Below are 21,589 nucleotides of genomic sequence, written 5' to 3' on the forward strand. Positions count from 1 at the left end.
TATATACTGATTGGGAACTGTGGTGCAAATATTATATTACTCTAACATTTGTTTATAAAAATTGACTGGAAATTATAATTTTTGTTTTACTAATAAGATTATCAATTAAATAGTTATGAAGTTTTGTAATGATCGCAGATGCACAGCTAGATTATGGTAGTATTCAGATTGATTCTTGTTCAATCCATATTATTATTAATAAGCCTACTAGGCATTGCTTTATAGCATAAATTATAAATCATGCACTCAAACAAAATTATTGTTTCTAATATTTAACATATTGTTTTTGAATTTCAGAGTAGAAATGGAAAATTGCAGCAGTCAATCGTCTGAGGTGTGCTGCTGGAAAAATGCCACCATCATTGTGGACAGCAAAACGTCAGGAGAACCAGCCGACCGTTGTGGAGTTAGGAATGCAGGTGGTGTGGCCAATCAGTCATCTGCCGTCGATTCCTCAGCTGATTATGGAGAGTTTCCATGGGTTGCAGCCATATTGTTGAGGATAGATAATCGATACAGATATCACTGTGCTGGCTCTGTTATTGACCGCAATGTAATTCTCACATCGGCACATTGCGTTGCAAAGTGAGTTCATTTTTTATTCATTCATCATTTATTGCTAAATTTTTCAAGTCTACAGATTGTTGTGTGTACTCATACTGTTGTGTGTTAGTTGACCGAGCGAAGTGAGGTCCAAAATTCAGGTCAACAGTTTTCCATTTCTCTTTATGTATGTTTATTATGTTTGTTCTGCATTTACACGGTGAAACGCGGCAATAGATTTTCATGAAATTTGAAGGTACGGTATGCTTCATTTTTGGTTTTGCGTCGAAATAATAATGTAAGGTATAATAATTATTATAATAATTATCATACCTTGCATTATTAATAATAATTTAAGGTTTTTTTTGAAATATTGAATTTTAAGGGTAATATAAAAGGAAAAGGAATTTCCTCATAGTCAAATATTACTGTAAAAATCAGACTATAAATTCATGATTTTAATCAGCTGTCTTTATAGCCCAGTCAATGAAGGTCCAAAAAAGCAATTTCGATCCGAAAATTAAATAAAAGCTGAATTTCCCACCATCGATAGAACCCTCCCAGAGGTTCATTCTCCCAAAAGTCCCTGTTCTTGGACCAAAAGGATCTGTGCTTGGACCTATCCTCTACTTCTTCTTCATCAACGACATGCCATCTCTACCTTCAGACCAAACAAGTCACCACATTCCACTCGAGCAGCATAAATCTGAATAGGGCGGCCAGGAATGTTCAAGAGCAGTTAAACCTGCTTACATCCTGGTGTTCATCCTGGAAGGTAGAGATTAATCCAACTAAATGTGTGGCTATCGCCTTTTCTCGAAAACTTAAACTTCCTGCCACTCTCAAAATCCATGGCCACGCCCTGCCATGGTCCCATACCTTCAAGCACCTAGGTGTAACTCTGGACAGAACACTCACTTTCAAAAACACATTAACGTGAAATACAACACTGTCGTGTGCTGTTTGTACAACTATTCCCCCTTCTTGTCACCCCTTCACTCCCCCTGAAATTTTGGCTGCTCATATTCACAGCCATCATCAGGGCATACCTGATCTATGCCGCCACAGTCTGGTTCCCATATCTATCGAAGACCAATAGAAAACGTCTATTTGGCCTTCAAAACAGACTCATCAGAACCATCTGCAACTTTCACTACACTGTGAATAACAGGTTACTCTATGAATATGCCAGTACCCCTCAATTACTCAACTTTCATTCAGCTCACATCTCGAAAGCTTCATGATACAGCTTTTATCTCGTGGCGTACATCAATAAGGCAGATGTACGAAATACCACGACCAGCTTAGACCCACAAGCCACTCCCATTTCAACAATGGTGGCCTGATTGACAGTTAGCAGTTGGACCGTGAAGGTGCCAACAGCTGATTGACAGTCAGCCACTGTTCACAATACTAAATTCCCTAGGAGAGAACCCTTCTCCATTACCACTTCTCCCAAAAAAGTAGACTTGGCAAAAAAAAAAAAAAAAAAAAAAATATATATATATACATATTTTTTTCACTTTTTAAATGTATTTTGAAAATGAAATGAAAATTGAATTATCAGAAATTATCAGAATTAGATTATCAGAAATTATTGAATTAGAAAAAGAAAAAACAGAATCACATTGAAATGAAAAAATTAGAACATTTTAATTATGGACAAATGAATAATATATAAAATAAAAATAAAATTGCCAAGCTCTACTAAAGGTCTTATATATCAGGAACCCCCACTTCAGCACTGTTATTACGTTGAGCAGTCATAGAGCTCCATAGCTCAAGACACTGCCGAGTTAGGGTGCAATGACTCACCCTCACATGTTCCACCAGTAGCGTAAAAGTCCCAAGAAATCTCCTTGGAGCTTTCCCCCCCAGCCCCCTAAAACATGAAAAATGCAGGTAATCACGGGAAATCAATTATCTCTGTAACCATTGATCGGAAACAGTTGTATTCTTCAATAAACTGTTGAATGTCTTTTAGTTCGTTACATTATGGAATACAATATTAGTTCTATTAATTTTACCAATAAAATGAACAGTTTCTTGATAAAATTATATATATCTAAAAATTTAAAGGGTTTGCGAATTGATTTTTTTGTTTTCTTCGATTAACTTCGAAGCAAATGATTTTAAAGAGAAATGAGCCAAATAATTAATTTGGACACTTTCATTGCAACCTATTGATGTATATTGTTATGTATTTGCGATTCGATTTGACGCTGTGGAGGGGAAAAAAGCCGACGCGGTACGGCGCCGCTGACTCTCTTCGCCATAGTAAACAGTGAACAGGAAATCAATTATCTCTGTAACCATTAATCGAAAAAAATGTATCATATGTCATTCAATTCTTTACATTATGGACTATAATATTAGTTGTATTCATTTCCTCAATAAATCATACAGTATCCTTTATAAAATAAATATATGTAAAAATTTAGGGGGTTTTCGATTTGATTTTTTTTGTTTTCTTCGATTAACTTTGAAGCAAGTAATTTTTAAATAATTAATGTAGCCACTTCCATTGCGAATCCATTGATGTATATTGTTATTTATTTGCGATTCAATTTGACGCTGTGGAAGAGGAAACAGCCGACGCGGTACGGCGCGGCTGACTCTCTTCACCATAGTAAACAGCAGTAAAATACGTGGTATTTATAATAATATCGATAATATAGATAATAATATCGTAGTACTGCTTTCTAATTTGCACTCTTATCACACTATGGCGCTCGAAACAATTTTATCAAAACCTATTGTTTTGACTTGCGCTGAAACTAAATTTACACCTTAGTTCTCTTAATTCTAAATATTAAAATGTTTGAGATTTAACCAATTTGATTACAGCAATTTATTCAGGAAATCAATATTTTTCTACGTGAATTAATTATAATGCCACTGTCATAATACGGCTATCATATTGCTGTCTATGTTTTGAATGAAATGTGATAATTAACTCATCATTTTGTTGTCATATATGTGCTTAATCATGCACTCTATGACAGACAAAGATATTAAAATAAAATATTCATACTATTACATAATAAAATAGATCGTATATAAATGTGTATGATCATAATTCTATGCTATAATTTATCATAAGTTATGAATGTCAAAAACTGAGATGAATCATAGATTACAATAATGTTAACAGTGGCATTTTCCTGAAAAATCATAGCGTGCAGTTTTTGCTGTTTTCCACAGTTAATATTCTCCATCCAGGTTGATAATATACCTCCAGTTAAGGCAAATATATATGACGGCTGGGGCATCAAAAAGTTATAAATCGGGTTTGTTGAGTTGAAACTTTCTTTGATTCTCTCTGTAAAGTAGCTCATCTTCCGCTCTTACTAGTTGAATCTACATATCTAAACAGTCCAATATGAAAATTTAGTACATTCTAAAGATGAAGGCCATGCAACATACAAATTAAGGAAGAGTAAGCATGGATAAAAAGTAGGAAAATCATGAAAGTGTTTTACATGACACCCTCATAATCACAAGTTGATCAAGTAGGGTAGAAAATATTGAATATTCAATATTGAAAACCAGATGTACAGTCCATTGGAGATGGAAAATTCGTAAATAATCATGAACCAAGTAGCCTACCGTATAAGATGAATTGATAAAGATGATTCATCATCTTCTATTATTTGTTAACACATCGATTCTTCAACTCCACTCGCATCTTGTCATTCATTACACAAGGGCCTTAATGAGAACTTTATAAATGGAAGTAAAGCATGAGCAGAATCATACTGGAATTACAAGGTTGGCAGAAGCTTTTCTTGATGTCGATTAATGTTGATTGTTATTGATTTTTATTCGGGCACCAAAAGAATAGATCAATTTATATTTATATGTTGAAGCATTCAAATTAAATCTATTGAAGTATTGAACATTATTTCTTATGACTTGGCATTCACAGATTTAGTTGGGTGAAGTTATTTGAAAAATGTACCTGATTATCAACTTTATAGTTTTTATACCATTCTAGTTCATTGTGATCATTGAAGGGTTGAAGTGAGTTAGTTCAAGTGAATTCTAGTACAAGTATTTTGTGGTTATAATGGGCTCTTCTTTATTTTCTATCGATGTTTTGCTCCAGTAGAGAAAATTTAAAATGTTGGTTTTACATTTTATAAGCTTTATAAATAATATAAATTAACGGTAATATAAATTTGATAAGTCCAGTATTAAATTAATCGATGCTGTTTTTCAGTATATCGCTTCACATCAATGTTACATGCACTGTTTGCAATTCATCACTATTCTCTCAAGAATTAGTTTGTTATGAATTTCATATCTGAGAATTTAAATTTAAATGCTATTTGGATGGCGTTCACATTTTTTACAATAATTTTTACATTGAAGAGTCAAGCAATTTAATCCATTTGGAAGTAAAAGGAAATCACATTGCAATTTGAACAGTGGATAGTCACTTTGGAATTCAGTTTCTCAATTCATTTCGGCTTGATACTATCATTTTTAATTTGAGTTGATCAGAAAAATGCATTATATAATATATATATCAGTTTGACTAATCTCTTATCACAGTCTCGTTTTCATTCATAAGCATGTGACAGAATCCAAAGTCAGGGCAGTGGACTGTGAATGATAGTTGGTATTAATACCTACAAATAAATCTTTGAATTCTGTGCATAAAAATACTGATAGCTTGAAGTGTGGTAAGTACGCCAATAAAAGACAAAATGAGTCAACAAGATGAGATTTAATAATAATAAAATAATAGGCAGATGGCCACATACAAAAACAAGTGTAAGTAGATTGAATCGAAAAATCTTGGGACAATTACAACATGTAATAAAAAACGTTAGAGAAATACAAAATTTAAATGAAATTAGGCCAATGACATTAATGACCATTGAAGCCTGACAATAATCGAAAAGATATTATTAATGATGCCTGAATTGCGAATATAAATTGAGTGCTGTAATGAAAAAGTTACTGCTGCAAAATTCAATCTTAATGATTTACAAAAGGAATAGTAATAAATGACAATAAGCTGTAGATAGTGCTCAATAAATAGAATACATTAATATAGGCGGCATAGGCCTTCAGTGAATTAAATGTCAAGTTAGACATCAATTGAACAACTCAAATATGTGAATGTGCTTGCAAGCCAAGCGTAGCTATCAATACAGTGAAATAATTACTAATATAGAATACATTAATATAGGCGGCATAGGCCTTCAGTGAATTGAATGTCAAGCTAAACACTAATTGAACAACTCAAATATGTGAATGTGCTTGCAAGCCAAGCGTAGCTATCAATACAGTGAAATAATTACTAATATAGAATACGTTAATATAGGCGGCATAGGCCTTCAGTGAATTAAATGTCAAGCTAGACATTAATAGAACAACTCAAATATGAGAACATGCTCGCAAGCCAAGCGTAGCTATCAATACAATGTAAAGATTGTCCAAGTTAAATACAGGCGACATGGGCCTTCAGTGAATTGAATGTCAAGATAGACATCAATAGAACAATTAATAGGCGTCAGTGGCCTTAAAATGACACTTAAGAGCTAAGGGTAGCTATTAACAAAATTGAATGTCTTGGTCGACATTAGTATGCTTGTAAAGCCAAGGGTAGCTATCAAATACAATGTAAAGATGTCAAAGTTGAATACAGGCGACATGGGCCTTCAGTGAATTGAATGTCAAGATAGACATCAATAGAACAATTAATAGGCGTCAGTGGCCTTAAAATGACACTTAAGAGCTAAGGGTAGCTATTAACAAAATTGAATGTCTTGGTCGACATTAGTACGCTTGTAAAGCCAAGGGTAGCTATCAAATACAATTGCATGTCTTGGTCGACATTAGTACGCTTGTAAAGCCAAGGGTAGCTATCAACAAAATTGAATATCTTGGTCGATATTAATACGCTTGTAAAGCCAAGGGTAGCTATCAACAAAATTGAATATCTTGGTCGATATTAATACGCCTGTAAAGCCAAGGGTAGCTATCAAAATTGAATGAAGTACATATTATAACCTTGACATTATGTAGGACAGTGCTCTCAATGAGATATGCACTGTAATATATTGAATTCATGAAGATAGGCTCGATTGCCAAAGGTATGGACAATTAAATGTTTTTAATTGCCGAAAAAGTTGAATGATAGCTACAAAAATTATATAATGCACATAAAACTGTTTGACTTAGAAATAGAGAGCGTGGTCCATTATCGAAACGCTGTAGCATTTTATGAACAATTATGTAATACATGCGTAAATGAAAGTTGATTAAAACGATTTACGTAACCTGAATAAAATTTTGAAGAAGAGATGCAGACAGGCAAGGAATCCACGGTACCCAAAGAGCAGGACATCAGCAAGCGACGATGTGATCTGGCCATGCGAAGACAAGAATGGAAGCATCCAACAGTAGGCGAATCCCCCAGTGGAAATGTGAGCAGGAACATGTAGAATTCCAAACGAATAATCCGAATTTCAAGTTGTGGAATTTTTAGATTGATTTCCAAACGGTAGAGATGATGAACTTGAAAGTTTGAGTTTCAAGAGGTGAAACCAATTGTTAGAAGAATGGCGATAAACGCCCCACACGAGGTTGTGATTTTGACAAAGTTTATCAGCGTAAATAAGTGAAGAAATCGATGAATAATTGAATCACAATTGAAGAATAGAATAAACGAGTTAATTTGAAGGAATAATTCACTTTTTAAAAACGTTCCATAGATCAGATGAATATGGATGAAAAGTTTAGACCGGGAGCGAAATGCACTCTCCGACTATACTTGATCAAGAGACAAGGAAACCGCTAATGCTCGGCTGAAAAAGGGACATGCCGGAAGTGTTTGAAACGTAAGTAAAACGTTTACAAACGTTTGGTGAAAAGGTAGCAAATATCTAGAAAGTAAGATGCCTAAAGACAAAATAAATTGCAAAAAATTGAATAATAAAAATATTAAAATTGAAACGACAAATAACACGACGAATAATATAGAAAACCAACTTGATTACGGCAGTGCCGTAGAACCGTGACTGTGACGTCACCGGACAGCGCAGATGGACAAAATGACGACATGAGGTCTACGTAGTAGTGGAATGAGTAACAAGTGGAACCATTCCAATAAATGCTTTGTCAGATTTTACATAAACTGGGCCCCTTGTGTCATATGGGGTATGGCACAATAAAAAAGTAAGAATATGTAAAATCTGGCAAGGCAATTGGAAATTGAAAACTGGGCCCCATGTGAGAACCAGGGGAAAAACAATGAAACCTGAAAATACGAAATGAACCATAAGAGCAAGGGAATTAACTAGAATCCTCATCAATGGGAAGAGGTGCTAAACTCGAAATAGCTCTCTTTAAAGTGCCGGAGGGAGTGAGAACAGTGACAACTCGAACCTTGTCGTCCTTACCGGGATGAACTTCAGTAATGCGCGCCAGCTTCCAAGTGGACTGCGCGGAACCAGGATCCTTCAAGATGACAACTGTACTGACCTTCAAATTTTCACAATTGTTTAGCCATTTGCCTTTTTTCTGAAGAGTGGTGGAGGAATGGGTCTTTTTTCTGAAGAGTGGTGGAGAAAAAGTACGAGATTTGGGGACGCCTACACGAATGGAAATAGGACGGTGTAATCCAAACCACAATTGTAAAAGGGAAAATTAGCCTGATAAACGCTGGTAAACTACCAATGATTTGCTCAGAACGAAGAGCCGAAAAGCGAAAACACATTATGCAATGCCGCAATACACTTTTGATGGTGCGACGGGTGGAGGGAAACCAAAATCGTTGTCTTACACTGGCCATGGTGGCCTGCACACCAGCATGACTTAGATGACGATGGTGAGCAACAATCAATGCACGAGTGAATTTGTGATTGCTAGGCAACAATATTTGATGTTTATAATCAAATGAAGCATTTGCATTTTGCAAACGTCCACAACTCTGAGCAGTGAATCTGAGTGAATGAATGGTGACAAGGCTTTAATAGAGCTATTAGACTACTACCTGGGCCGCTGGTAAACTACCCATGATTTGCTCAGAACGAAGAGCCGAAAAGCGAAAACACATTATGCAATGCCGCAATACACTTTTGATGGTGCGACGGGTGGAGGGAAACCAAAATCGTTGTCTTACACTGGCCATGGTGGCCTGTACACCAGCATGACTTAGATGACGATGGTGAGCAACAATCAATGCACGAGTGAATTTGTGATTGCTAGGCAACAATATTTGATGTTTATAATCAAATGAAGCATTTGCATTTTGCAAACGTCCACCAACTCTGAGCAGTGAATCTGAGTGAATGAATGGTGACAAGGCTTTAATAGAGCTATTAGGCAATAGCTCCTGATTTTGATGCAATGTTTTAAGTTCAGCAGAGAAAGCTTCTTCTTGAATGGATTTGAAGATACAATTTTCAGCTTCTAAAATTTCAGAGACAGCTAATTGACCAAAGCGCGGAGCGACTGAATTTTGTTTCCTACAATTATAAATGAACCATAGAACATACACCGTTGTATGAACAATTTTGTGATAAGTGGAGCAACTATTAATTATGCCTGAGACAATATCATTATGAGACGAAGTGGTAGCTAATACCTGAACTGATTGAGAACTGATTTCCTGAACTGATTCTCTAACTGATGAGAGACATCATTTGAAGTTAGAAAATTCGACATGACCCTAAGGGGAGCGGCCACAGGTGAAGCAGGGAGGCACGAACGAGGTGCTGCAATAGGACGAATAGTTTTACAAGAACCAAATATGACCCAACCTAGACTGGTTTTCTGAAGAATGGGAGCGTTTTGAGCTAGATATAATTTACCAGGCTGAAGTATAGTGTCACAAAGTGAATTTTTGTGACGGATAGAGAGCCGTCGTCTAGTGTGAAATTAGCGAATTTATTCTGTTTTAGAATAGGAATTGGATCGACTGCTGGATATATTTTGTTAGATTTGTAGTTGTGTATATGCATTATCACCATCGCCGTCAACCCCTTTAAATCATCAGCAGCGGATTCATCTAACCAGAAATTTCCAGATCTTGTTTACCACTCTGTGCGTTCTCGTATTTTGTATTGCATTAGCAGCATCCGTATCATCAGAACGATAAGCGGCTACCGAGTTGAGTCGGTATCATTCTTCTTGTAATTTCTGGTGAGAAATATTGTTTACCAGCCTGAATTAGTGTAGCAATTAGTATCATTGTCATCATTAGCTACACCCTTAACATCAGGAGCAGCTGAGTCAAACCCCGTCACATGACCAGTGGCGTGATCGTCTTTTCAGACTCCCATTGGTCGGCAATCTTTTTTCCCCGGCCTCCTAATTTTCAGCGACCCCGTACTGCTTCAAGAAGACCTGGGAGAGAAGCAGTTGTTCGGTGAACGGGTTGGTGTACGGCCGCGTTCAGAGCGGCGCTCCTAATAGTGGTGTACTAGAGGGTTTTAATATTCTATTCTGTATTTTAGTGAATGGAATATTGTATGTCGAATTGCCGACTGTATTTGAAGGTGGATTCTCCTGGGGGATTTTCTTTCTTGTCGGTTATTTTTCCTAAATTCGTATCACTGGGGGTGAACAAGTTATCCTTGGTTTTGAAACCTGTAAGGGATCTCAAGTTTGTGCTACAAATAGTTGAGTGGGGAATTTAGCTAGGCTCTTATAGCGGGTTATTTTTGAGTACTTAATTTATAAGCCTCGACTCTGTCACTTCACGACGTTTTTAATTATAATACGGGAAGTGGGAATCGGTTCGCTATCTCCGTATCAGTATCCACGTCGATTCAGGTAATTGTATGTCAGGACTGGTAGTCCGTATATTTTTCCTTCTCTGTAGTAAGGTGGCCTTAGTTTAAAGAGTAATTTTTCTCCATTGAATTTTTATTCTTGTAGGGAAATCCCTGTCCTTTTTAAGAATAGTTTTTCTCAATTAATTTTTATTCTTGTAGGGAAATCCCTGTTCCTTTTGAGAATAGTTTTCTCGATTATTTTCTGCAGTTTTTGATCCCAGATGTGGACATTGGAAGTATAAGGGACATCTGGAAGACCAACAGGAAGAAGGAAAATCACCAATTATTGTCAAACTAAATTCAATTATTGTCAAAAATAGCATATTAAGAAAACAAATAAAACTCTCACAGTCAGAAAATTTTAGAATGGTGAAAATCAAAGAAGACCTATCTCTGGTCATCAGAGAAAAAGGAAAAAGCTATTTGCACATATGACTCGTCTTAAAAAGGAAGGAAACCAAGTTAGGTTGCTGAGAGATAAATTGAATGTGGACGGAAAATTTTTATCTTTGGTAGAATTGGACAAACAAGGCAAAACTCCATCTGAAGGAAAAAGAGCGAGAAGTGAAGAGGCTTCACCACCTGGAAATAATGAAGTAAACAAAGAACCAACTGGGAATCGGAATGGTAGAAACGGAAAAAGTACAGGAGAAAGGGGATTAGAGAGATACTTCAAGAACAGTACTGATGAAAATCCAACATGGAAACAGGCAAAAAAGAGAATAAATAAAGAGGAGGACAAGAATGAGACACAGAACAAAGATGGAACTAATAAAATTAGCAATTACATGAAAACAAAAATAGGACTACAAGAGATGGAAATATTTGTAAAAGCAAGATTAATGAAGATAGGAAATATTTTATTTTGGGAACACTCATGTAAGAACGATGTTTGGAGAAGAGAGATTGATTGAATTTGAAGAGGCGTTAGACGGGCAGGAATGGCACATTATAGGACTTGCGGAAATTCGAAGAAGTTATGAAAGCATGGAAGAACGAAATAGCGGCCACTTATTCTGTCATTCTGCAGCCACCCGGGGACATAGAGGTACGGGATTCTTGTTAACAAGAATATCAAAATAATATAACACAGTTTATAGGGATATCCGACAGAATGGCGATCCTGAGGTTAATGATAGGTAACATCAAACTATTTGTGATTCAAGTTCATGCTCCAACTTCGGACAGCGCAGAAGAGGAAGTCGATCTGTTCTACCACATGTTGGATAATCTTTTGAGCTCAAAAACAACTGGAGAGAAAGTAATTATATTTGAGACTTAATGCAAGAATAGGAAAAAGCAGGCTTGGAGAGAACAGAACAAACGGAATCTACGGAGTTGGAGTTAGAAACGAGAGGAGGAAAAACTGTTAGATTTCGCACTCTGCAATAATCTAAAGATAATGAACACGTTCTTTGAAGGTCAGTTAGTGGACAAATGGACATGGAAGTCTCCACTAGATACTGTACATGAAATAGATTTCTTTATAGTAGAAAAATCTAATAATTTTATAAAAAGCTAGAGGTGCAAAAAAGGCTTGACTTCGATACTGACCATAGATTATTGATGGGAAAATTGATAATGCCAAAGAGGAGATATTTTATTAAGAAAAAGCAAATAAGAACAACCGATTTGAATGAGCAAGAATTTGTCAGGAATCTGACGAGAGAGATGAGTAACAGAGACCTCTCAGAGAACTGTTCAGTTGAGGAAATATATGAAGGAATAGTAAATTCAATTTCGGAAGCAGCAAGAAGTCTAAACAGAGTTCGTCAGCATGCTGCAAGAAGGAGCAATAAAGTATCTGAAGAGACAAAGCAGCTGATCGACGAGCGAGAAAGATTGAATAGAATTTTGAACAAATCAGAAGAAGAAAAGAGGAAACATCAAGATCTCAGAAAAGAAGCTCGGAAACGAATAAGGAAGGAAATAAAGAATTACGAGGAGAATGTAATTAGAACAATAATGGCCACTTCAGAGTCTACAAAAAGCATCCATAAACTAATAAGCAGTGTTAAGAAGAGATGGATACCAAAGTTGGACACAGAAGATGGAACATCAACAACGGAAAGAGGGAGGATATTAGAACAAGTTACATTGTTCTATGAGAAGCTCTATGAAGAAGGAAATGGAATGGATCATCAGACAGAAAGAAGGAACACTAGAGAAGAGGAGCCAGAACTTCGAGTGCCAGATATATTGGAGCAGGAAATAAAACAAGCCACCAAGCAACTGAAAAAGAACAAGGCGCCTGGAGATGATGACATTACAAACGAAGTGATAATCTCCGGGTTGGATATGTTAATGAGCACTATAAAATTACTTTTCAATAAAATACTAAAAGAGAAACAAGTGCCCTCAGCCTGGAAAAGAAGCAAAGTAATAATTCTATTCAAAAAAGGATCTCGCTCGGATATTAAAAATTATAGGCCAATCACTCTAACCTCGGCTCTGTACAAGATATTCGCCAGCATAATCAAGAACAGAATAATCAACAAGATCTACGAAACCACCCCTCAGAACAGGCCGGATTTAGATCAGGTTACTCCACAGCGGATCAATTACAAGCTGCGAACCAAATAATTGAGAAGAGCAATGAGTATAAGATGCCTTTGTACATAGGATTTGTAGATTTCCACAAAGCATTCGATAGCCTTAAGCACTGCGAAATTTGGAATGCACTGGAGGAGTCGGGTGTTGAAGTGGAAAACATTGAAGTATTGAAAAGCTTGTATGAGGATAATGAAATGTACATCGAGTTGGAGCGAAGAGGAAGGAGTATTAGAGTGAGGAAAGGACTCAAGCAAGGATGTCCATTGTCACCAATAATCTTCAATTGCTGCTTGGACTATGCTTTTCGCCGTTTAAGTTGGGAGAGCAAAGGCTTGTGCATAAATGGCTATCAACTAACCAACTTAAGATTTGCAGATGATGTGATGTTAGTGGCAAAAAGTGCGGAAGAGATGAAAGAAATGTTTGTTGAACTTATAGAAGCCAGCAAGAAAATTGGTCTATGTCTGAATGCAGGCAAAACAAGAGCAATGACGAATTCAGACACGGAAAGAATTGATGTTACAGGTGGTAGAATAGAATATGTGAATGAGTATGAGTACTTGGGCCAACTGCTTTCTTTTGAGAACCGAAAGGAAAGGACGTGAGTTTGAGGATAAACAGGGTTGGAAAAAATATTGGGCACTGAAGAAGATATCAAGGGCGACTTTTCGAATGAGTGAAAGCCAAATTGCTTCTGAAATGTGTTTATCCAGCTATATTATATGGTGCTCAGACTTGGTCCCTGACGGCTCAATCAGACAAGAGATTGGAGACAACGCAGACGAAGATGATAAGGAGTATTTTGGGACTGTGACTGCATCATAGAAGACGAAACACAGACTACTGAAGCAGGTGAAGGTGAAATACCTACAAAAAGAAGCTCACCTGATAAAATGGAGATGGGCCGGCCATGTGGTAAGGATGATAGCAGAGCGATGGGCGAAAATATGCACGGAGTGGATACCACGAGATCGGGCCAGAGGGAGAGGACGTCCAGCGTGCCGATGGAGAGACGAGCTCACCCAAAGAGTTGGAGATATGTGGCCGACAATAGCCAGGGACAGAAAGAGATGGGAGAAAATCATCAAGAAATTGTAAATTTGTAAATAGTTATTGAAGTTACTGTCAAGCTGCCAGCACAAAATATCATTACCTCATATGAGAGGCTTTTGTTCTATTTAGAATGTCAATAAAGCTTTATTATTATTATTATTATTATATTAGTAGTAGTAAGGTGGCCTTAGTTTAAAGAGTAATTTTTCTCCATTGAATTTTTATTCTTGTAGGGAAATCCCTGTCCTTTTTAAGAATAGTTTTTCTCAATTAATTTTTATTCTTGTAGGGAAATCCCTGTTCCTTTTGAGAATAGTTTTCTCGATTAATTTTTGTCCTGCAGAGAATTATTATCATTTATAGTAAGTTTTCCTTGCTTGGTTTTCATACTATAGAGTGGCCCAGTATTTTAACTTTTCTTAGCAGTTTCTGACTTGCTGTAATACCTAGTAGGAAAATTCCAATCATTTCCTAGAGAACTCAGGTACAGCTTGAGTTCGTCCTTGTCGAAGTTGGTAGACTGCGACGTCCTTTCTCTTTCTTTCTCTCAACTTTCCCTCTACTAAAGTCCTTCTAGCTCTCAGGTACAGCTTGAGGACTTCCTCGCCAAAGTTTTTAGACTGCGGCATCCTTTCTCTTCCTTTCTCTTAATTCTTCCTGTGTTAAAATCCTTCCTGATCTCAGTTTCAGATTCGAGATCGTCCTAGTCGCGGGTTTTCAGAACCGCGAATCCTTTCTAAAATTCTCAGAAACCTGTCTTCTTTAATAGCAAATATTATTTGCTGGCTTTACCTGTGGAAAATTCACGAATTTTCCCGTGATCTCAGTTGCAAATTAGAGATCGATCTTTTGGTAGTCCTTAGACTGGCAATTACTTGGAAAAGTCTATTGAAATCTTTTCCTGAATTAGGAGTCTCTGACTCGATATTTTCCTTGTGGAAAATCCTGGAAAAATCCTTTCCTACCCTGACAACGGCAGACTGTTGTCTTCCTGATATTATTCTACAGACTGTGTCTGTGAAAAATCTTTTCTATCCTCTCATAATAGTTGACATTCTGACTATTAATTTGAAAGCGTTTCGGACGATTGAGAGTGATTCCCATACCCTTAAGGGCAGTCACAGATTGGCTCTTAATAACTGGCGTGCAGTCATCAGATTAGCGCGGGAATCCTGTTTAGCAGTTTCAGAATTGCTGAAAATCCTTTTGCAGCTGCAGGCTCGCGATTCAGAAATCCCACACCTCAAACCTTATTCTCTAAATTTTAATTACCACATAATTGATATACTGTATTTAGCTAGCAGGTCCAGCCTGCTGAGAGCTAGAGCGCAATTCTCAGATTGTGGATTATTGAGCAGACATTTATTTGCTGTAGAGAATAATAATCTTATTATTGATTCTCTGTTCCCTATACCCTATACCGTATATCTCATACCCTGCACCCTATTCTCTATAGCTTACACCCTATACCGTGCCCTATTTAACCACATCCAAATACTACTAATAACTCCATAGTTCCGCCATACCGTTACTCCATAGCCCTCACCTCAAACCCCATAGAAAAACCACATCCTGGGCTTGCAGGTACAGCTTGCTCGCCGTCAATTTGCAGTTGGTTCAGATTGCGTACTACCTTTATAAATAGAATTATTGGTAGGGATCTGATAGTCAGATCCGTCTCCTTGTAGGGTTATCTTAATCTACCTTAACACCCACCCTGTATTCCAAAGGCCGAGGGCCAAATCGGCCAGCAACGGCACGGGCAAACACTCTTCCCCTGAAAGTGAAAATCTCGCGAAAGAAGCAGAGGGTAAAGAATCAGGATAGAGGGAGAAGTGTAGGTCCGGTTACTCCACCTGTCAGTACGGCTACTGACCCCGACCCATATCCGACTGTAGCTAGTCCGCGTTGTAGCAATACTTCGCAATTATTAAGAAACCTAGAGGGTGGAATAGGACATTCTAATAAAACTGACGTCTCCGAACGTGGGGCTAAGACGTCTGGCGCCCAAGGAAATCGCGAAGAGGGTTCAGGTGAATCCCAATCCGCGATGAGTGTACACAGAGAAGAGACTACTCATCAGGTTGATGAAGTCGTACAGGTGGTCCGCCAAGAGGACCTCGCGGAACGCGAAGCCGACCCCAGAGTGTCATGGGTGTATCGGCTGAATAATAGAGGAAGCGGTCGGCTACCTAGAGAGTCTCGGCCTGTCGGCAGGGGGGAATTTGAAGGAGCTGAGGAGGAGGATGGTCGAGCACCTTCGATCCCGGACCGCTGCTGCCTCTCAACAGGTACAGAGCGGCACTGTCCCGCTCTTCAGGCACGTATAGTCAGGGAGAAGTCTGCGACAAGGTAAGAAGTTGGAATTTACATTTTGATGGTGTATCGGATGCTCCCAGTTTCATCGAGAGGCTCGCGGAACTCCAGGGCGCATATGGATCTTGGGGAGCAATCTCTTATAGCCCTGCCGGAGCTGATGGAGGGAGGGGCCTACTTTGGATGCGGAATCGTCGCTCCCAGTGGAGGACGTGGGCTGATTTTGTAGAGGCATTTAAACTCCGTTATTATCCTCATCTTATAGTAACGACCTTGAGAGTCAGATCATTGCAAGGAAGCAGAGGGAGGGCGAACCGGCTGATGAGTATGCCGAAGCCTTGCTTACCTTAATGAGACGGTTAGGTAGTTATGAGGGAGATAGGATGCTTCAAAGATTGTATTTAAATTTATTACCACGGTATAAATTATATGTTCGTAGTGTAGGGGTTAAAAATGTGGATGAGTTGTTAGATGTAACCCGGGAGTATGAGGCGATTCGTGCTGAAGAGAAAAACGGGAGGTTATCTCTGAAAAACACGAAAAGTGAAGAACAAAAACGGAGTGATTTTCAGTCTAAAGACGCACCGACATCGCGAGAAAATAAGGTAGGAGAAATCCAAGAGCCTAAGTGTTGGAATTGTAATAAAGTAGGGCATTGGAAGTCGAGTTGTCCCGAAATTTCTAGTTGTCAAAAGTGTAGAGAAATTTTTGATTATTGTAAATGTGTCTCACAAACCAATAAGATATCAGGAATCGCTGTAGTGAAGTCGTCACGTGTTTTAAGTACGAGGTCAAAGTTGGGGGATGAGCGCATTTTTATTGATGTGGAAATTGCAGGGCAAAAATTTATTGCACTATTAGATATGGGAGTAGAGGTATCCTGTATTAGTGGAAAAGCTCTTAAAGTGTTAGAGCAAGTAGGGTGTGTTAGAAAAGAAAATTGTAGTCACCATGAAATATTATCCAATGGGAAGTATAATAATTTTTCCACAAAAATTATAACTAATTTAAAAGTAGAAAATATTTTAGTTTCATTTCAACCGGTAGTTGTAGAGGGGCTTTCCCACGATGTGTCATTGAGTATGTCATTTATGAAGCATCATAATATGAATATTCAAATGCGTAATAGAATTGTAGAGTGGGAACCTAGTATTGTATCTCAAAAGTTGCTACAGTAGCTAGCGAGAGACGGGAGAGTGAGAGTGATGGAGGTGGAATTTATGTCCATGTGGGAGTAGGTGGAATGGATCTCAATGCTTTAATTGATACGACGACAGATAGAACATTTATCTCTTCTGAAGTAGCCAACCGTCTTGGAGTAGAGGGGGAGCCCATATTACCGGTTATCGTTTGTGGGAAAAATTATAATTGGAAAGTATCTATCACATCCGATATAAAATCGCGAATGGTTTTAGGATTGAAAAATCTCCGTGATATGAGAGCTGTATAGAGTTACAGCCTCATGGTATTCGCTTAAGGAGTAGGGATGATGAGGAAAATTATCAGTTGTCTCCGGGATGGAGAAGGTAGATAAATCCCCTGTAAGAAAACTTGAAAAGTTTTCACCTATCTCTGAACAAGCTCCTGTAAGCGGGAAAAAAGTAAAACTCCATAAAGAGTTGAATCTATTAAACTTTATACCTGTCCTAAATATAGAGAAGCAGGGGAATGCTTTAAATATTAAGAATAGGCAGGATATAGGTTGTGGTACGGGATGTACTGTCACGGTTTCCTCATATAGAGGGGGGCGAGTTGAATAGAGTTACCTCAGGTTGTAGTGTAACTCATTCAATTGAAAATCGCCGTTGCGGTAGCGAATTTAGTGGGAAAGGAGAATTGAAAACCCGATCCGTGATAAGGAGATCAGGGGTGAATGATTTTGGTAACAATTCATTGTATTCCAGCTGTCAACAGTACAGGAGCCAAGGAGAAGAGCGAAAGAGATAGGTAGTATTGCTGATGTGTGGAGCGGGTTGCCAAATGTGCGTTTAAAGGTGGTCGAGTGTAGGAGCAGTACTAAGTAGATTTCTAATGTGCCACGTATGAGGGGTGAATGATTCTCTTTTCTTCTTTTATCTTTTTCTCCTTTTTCTTTTCATTCTTCACAGGTGCTGCGCCGTTTTACTTTTCCTTTTCTTTCAGATTATTATACAGCTGCTGTCAGCCAGGGGCTGTCGTTATCGGTGTTATCGGAGATAACAAGCGATGAAGTCTATTGCTAATTGCTGTTATAATAGTTGGAGCAACAGGTTATTCCTTTTTCAGCGTTAGGTGATGCTTATCTTGTGGCTTCGAGAAGCCTGACCTACTGCACTAATTATTCTTCTTTTCAGCTTGACATTCTTCTTTCATCTCTCTCTTTATTCGTCCTGTTATCTTCTCTCTTTCACTTCCTTCTTGTTTTCTTGAGTGCTGTACTTCAGGTGTGTGATCATGGGTTCAACACGGGGTCAACCGGTACCTAGGATGCTGTATTTTCTTCTCATCGCCAACCCCCCCCCCCCTCCTTAGTAGGAGTGGGGTGTCACAAAGTGAATTTTTGTGACTGATAGAGAGCCGTCGTCTAGTGTGAAATTAGCGAATTTATTCTGTTTTAGAATAGGAATTGGATCGACTGCCGGATATATTTTGTTAGATTTGTAGTTGTGTATATGCATTATCACCATCGCCGTCAACCCCTTTAAATCATCAGCAGCGGATTCATCTAACCAGAAATTTCCAGATCTTGTTTACCACTCTGTGCGTTCTCGTATTTTGTATTGCATTAGCAGCATCCGTATCATCAAACGATAAGCGGCTACCGAGTTGAGTCGGTATCATTCTTCTTGTAATTTCTGGTGAGAATATTGTTTACCGGCCTGAATTAGTGTAGCAATTAGTATCATTGTCATCATTAGCTGCACCCTAGCATCAGGAGCAGCTGAGTCAAACCCCATCACATGACCAGTGGCGTGATCGTCTTTTCAGACTCCCATTGGTCGGCAATCTTTTTTCCCCCGGCCTCCTAATTTTCAGCGACCCCGTACTGCTTCAAGAAGACCTGGGAGAGAAGCAGTTGTTCGGTGAACGGGTTTGTGTACGGCCGCGTTCAGAGCGGCGCTCCTAATAGTGGTGTACTAGAGGGTTTTAATATTCTATTCTGTATTTTAGTGAATGGAATATTGTATGTCGAATTGCCGACTGTATTTGAAGGTGGATTCTCCTGGGGGATTTTCTTTCTTGTCGGTTATTTTTCCTAAATTCGTATCACTGGGGGTGAACGAGTTATCCTTGGTTTTGAAACCTGTAAGGGATCTCAAGTTTGTGCTACAAATAGTTGAGTGGGGAATTTAGCTAGGCTCTTATAGCGGGTTATTTTTGAGTACTTAATTTATAAGCCTCGACTCTGTCACTTCACGACGTTTTTAATTATAATACGGGAAGTGGGAATCGGTTCGCTATTCTCCGTATCAGTATCCATGTCGATTCAGGTAATTGTATGTCAGGACTGGTAGTCCGTATATTTTTCCTTCTCTGTAGTAAGGTGGCCTTTAGTTTAAAGAGTAATTTTTCTCCATTGAATTTTTATTCTTGTAGGGAAAACCCTGTCCTTTTTAAGAATAGTTTTTCTCAATTAATTTTTATTCTTGTAGGGAAATCCCTGTTCCTTTTGAGAATAGTTTTCTCGATTAATTTTTGTCCCTGCAGAGAAATTATTATCATTTATAGTAAGTTTTCCTTGCTTGGTTTTCATACTATAGAGTGGCCCAGTATTTTAACTTTTCTTAGCAGTTTCTGACTTGCTGTAATACCTAGTAGGAAAATTCCAATCATTTCCTAGAGAACTCAGGTACAGCTTGAGTTCGTCCTTGTCGAAGTTGGTAGACTGCGACGTCCTTTCTCTTTCTTTCTCTCAACTTTCCCTCTACTAAAGTCCTTCTAGCTCTCAGGTACAGCTTGAGGACTTCCTCGCCGAAGTTTTTAGACTGCAGCATCCTTTCTCTTTCTTTCTCTTAATTCTTCCTGTGTTAAAATCCTTCCTGATCTCAGTTTCAGATTCGAGATCGTCCCAGTCGCGGGTTTTCAGAACCGCAAATCCTTTCTAAAATTCTCAGAAACCTGTCTTCTTTAATAGCAAATATTATTTGCTGGCTTTACCTGTGGAAAATTCACGAATTTTCCCGTGATCTCAGTTGTAAATTAGAGATCGATCTTTTGGTTGTCCTTAGACTGGCAATTACTTGGAAAAGTCTATTGAAATCTTTTCCTGAATTAGGAGTCTCTGACTCGATATTTTCCTTGTGGAAAATCCTGGAAAAATCCTTTCCTACCCTGACAACAACAGACTGTTGTCTTCCCGATATTATTCTACAGACTGTGTCTGTGAAAAATCTTTTCTATCCTCTCATAATAGTCGACATACTGACTATTAATTTAAAAGCGTTTCAGACGATTGAGAGTGATTCCCATACCCTTAAGGGCAGTCACAGATTGGCCCTTAATAACCGGCGCACGGTCTTCAGATTAGCGCGGGAATCCTGTTTAGCAGTTTCAGAATTGCTGAAAATCCTTTCGCAGCTGCAGGCTCGCGATTCAGAAATCCCACACCTCAAACCTTATTCTCTAAATTTTAATTACCACATAATTGAAATTGATATACTGTATTTAGCTAGCAGGTCCAGCCTGCTGAGAGCTAGAGCGCAATTCTCAGATTGCGGATTATTGAGCAGACATTTATTTGCTGTAGAGAATAATAATCTTATTATTGATTCTCTGTTCCCTATACCCTATACCGTATACCTCATACCCTGCACCCTATTCTCTATAGCTTACACCCTATACCGTGCCCTATTTAACCACATCTCAAATACTACTAATAACTCCATAGTTCCGCCATACCGTTACTCCATAGCCCTCACCTTAAACCCCATAGAAAAACCACATCCCGGGCTTGCAGGTACAGCTTGCTCGCCATCAATTCGCAGTTGGTTCAGATTGCGTACTACCTTTATAAATAGAATTATTGGTAGGGATCTGATAGTCAGATCCGTCTCCTTGTATAGGGTTATCTTAATCTCCCTTAACACCCACCCTGTATTCCAAAGGCCGAGGGCCGAATCGGCCAGCAACGGCACGGGCAAACACTCTTCCCCTGAAAGTAAAAATCTCGCGAAAGAAGCAGAGGGTAAAGAATCAGGATAGAGGGAGAAGTGTAGGTCCGGTTACTCCACCTGTCAGTACTGACCCCGACCCATATCCGACTGTAGCTAGTCCACGTTGTAGCAATACTTCACAATTATTAGGAAACCTAGAGGGTGGAATAGGACATTCTAATAATAGATGCGAATATG

The 21,589-nt window shown here is 38.3% G+C and overlaps 1 protein-coding gene across 2 annotated transcripts in view; it reads left to right on the forward strand.

The window, feature by feature from the left end:
• Positions 1–21,589, forward strand: part of LOC111058903 — a 54,635-nt gene that overhangs the window by 19,707 nt on the left and 13,339 nt on the right. For both annotated transcript variants that reach the window (XM_039427367.1, XM_039427368.1), the window contains exon 5: positions 298–585. In XM_039427367.1, the coding sequence (XP_039283301.1) occupies positions 298–585 (288 nt within the window). The remainder of the gene's footprint in view (positions 1–297; positions 586–21,589) is intronic.

This window comes from Nilaparvata lugens, chromosome 4 (genome assembly GCF_014356525.2).
Source record: "Nilaparvata lugens isolate BPH chromosome 4, ASM1435652v1, whole genome shotgun sequence".
Taxonomy (NCBI): Eukaryota; Metazoa; Arthropoda; class Insecta; order Hemiptera; family Delphacidae; genus Nilaparvata; species Nilaparvata lugens.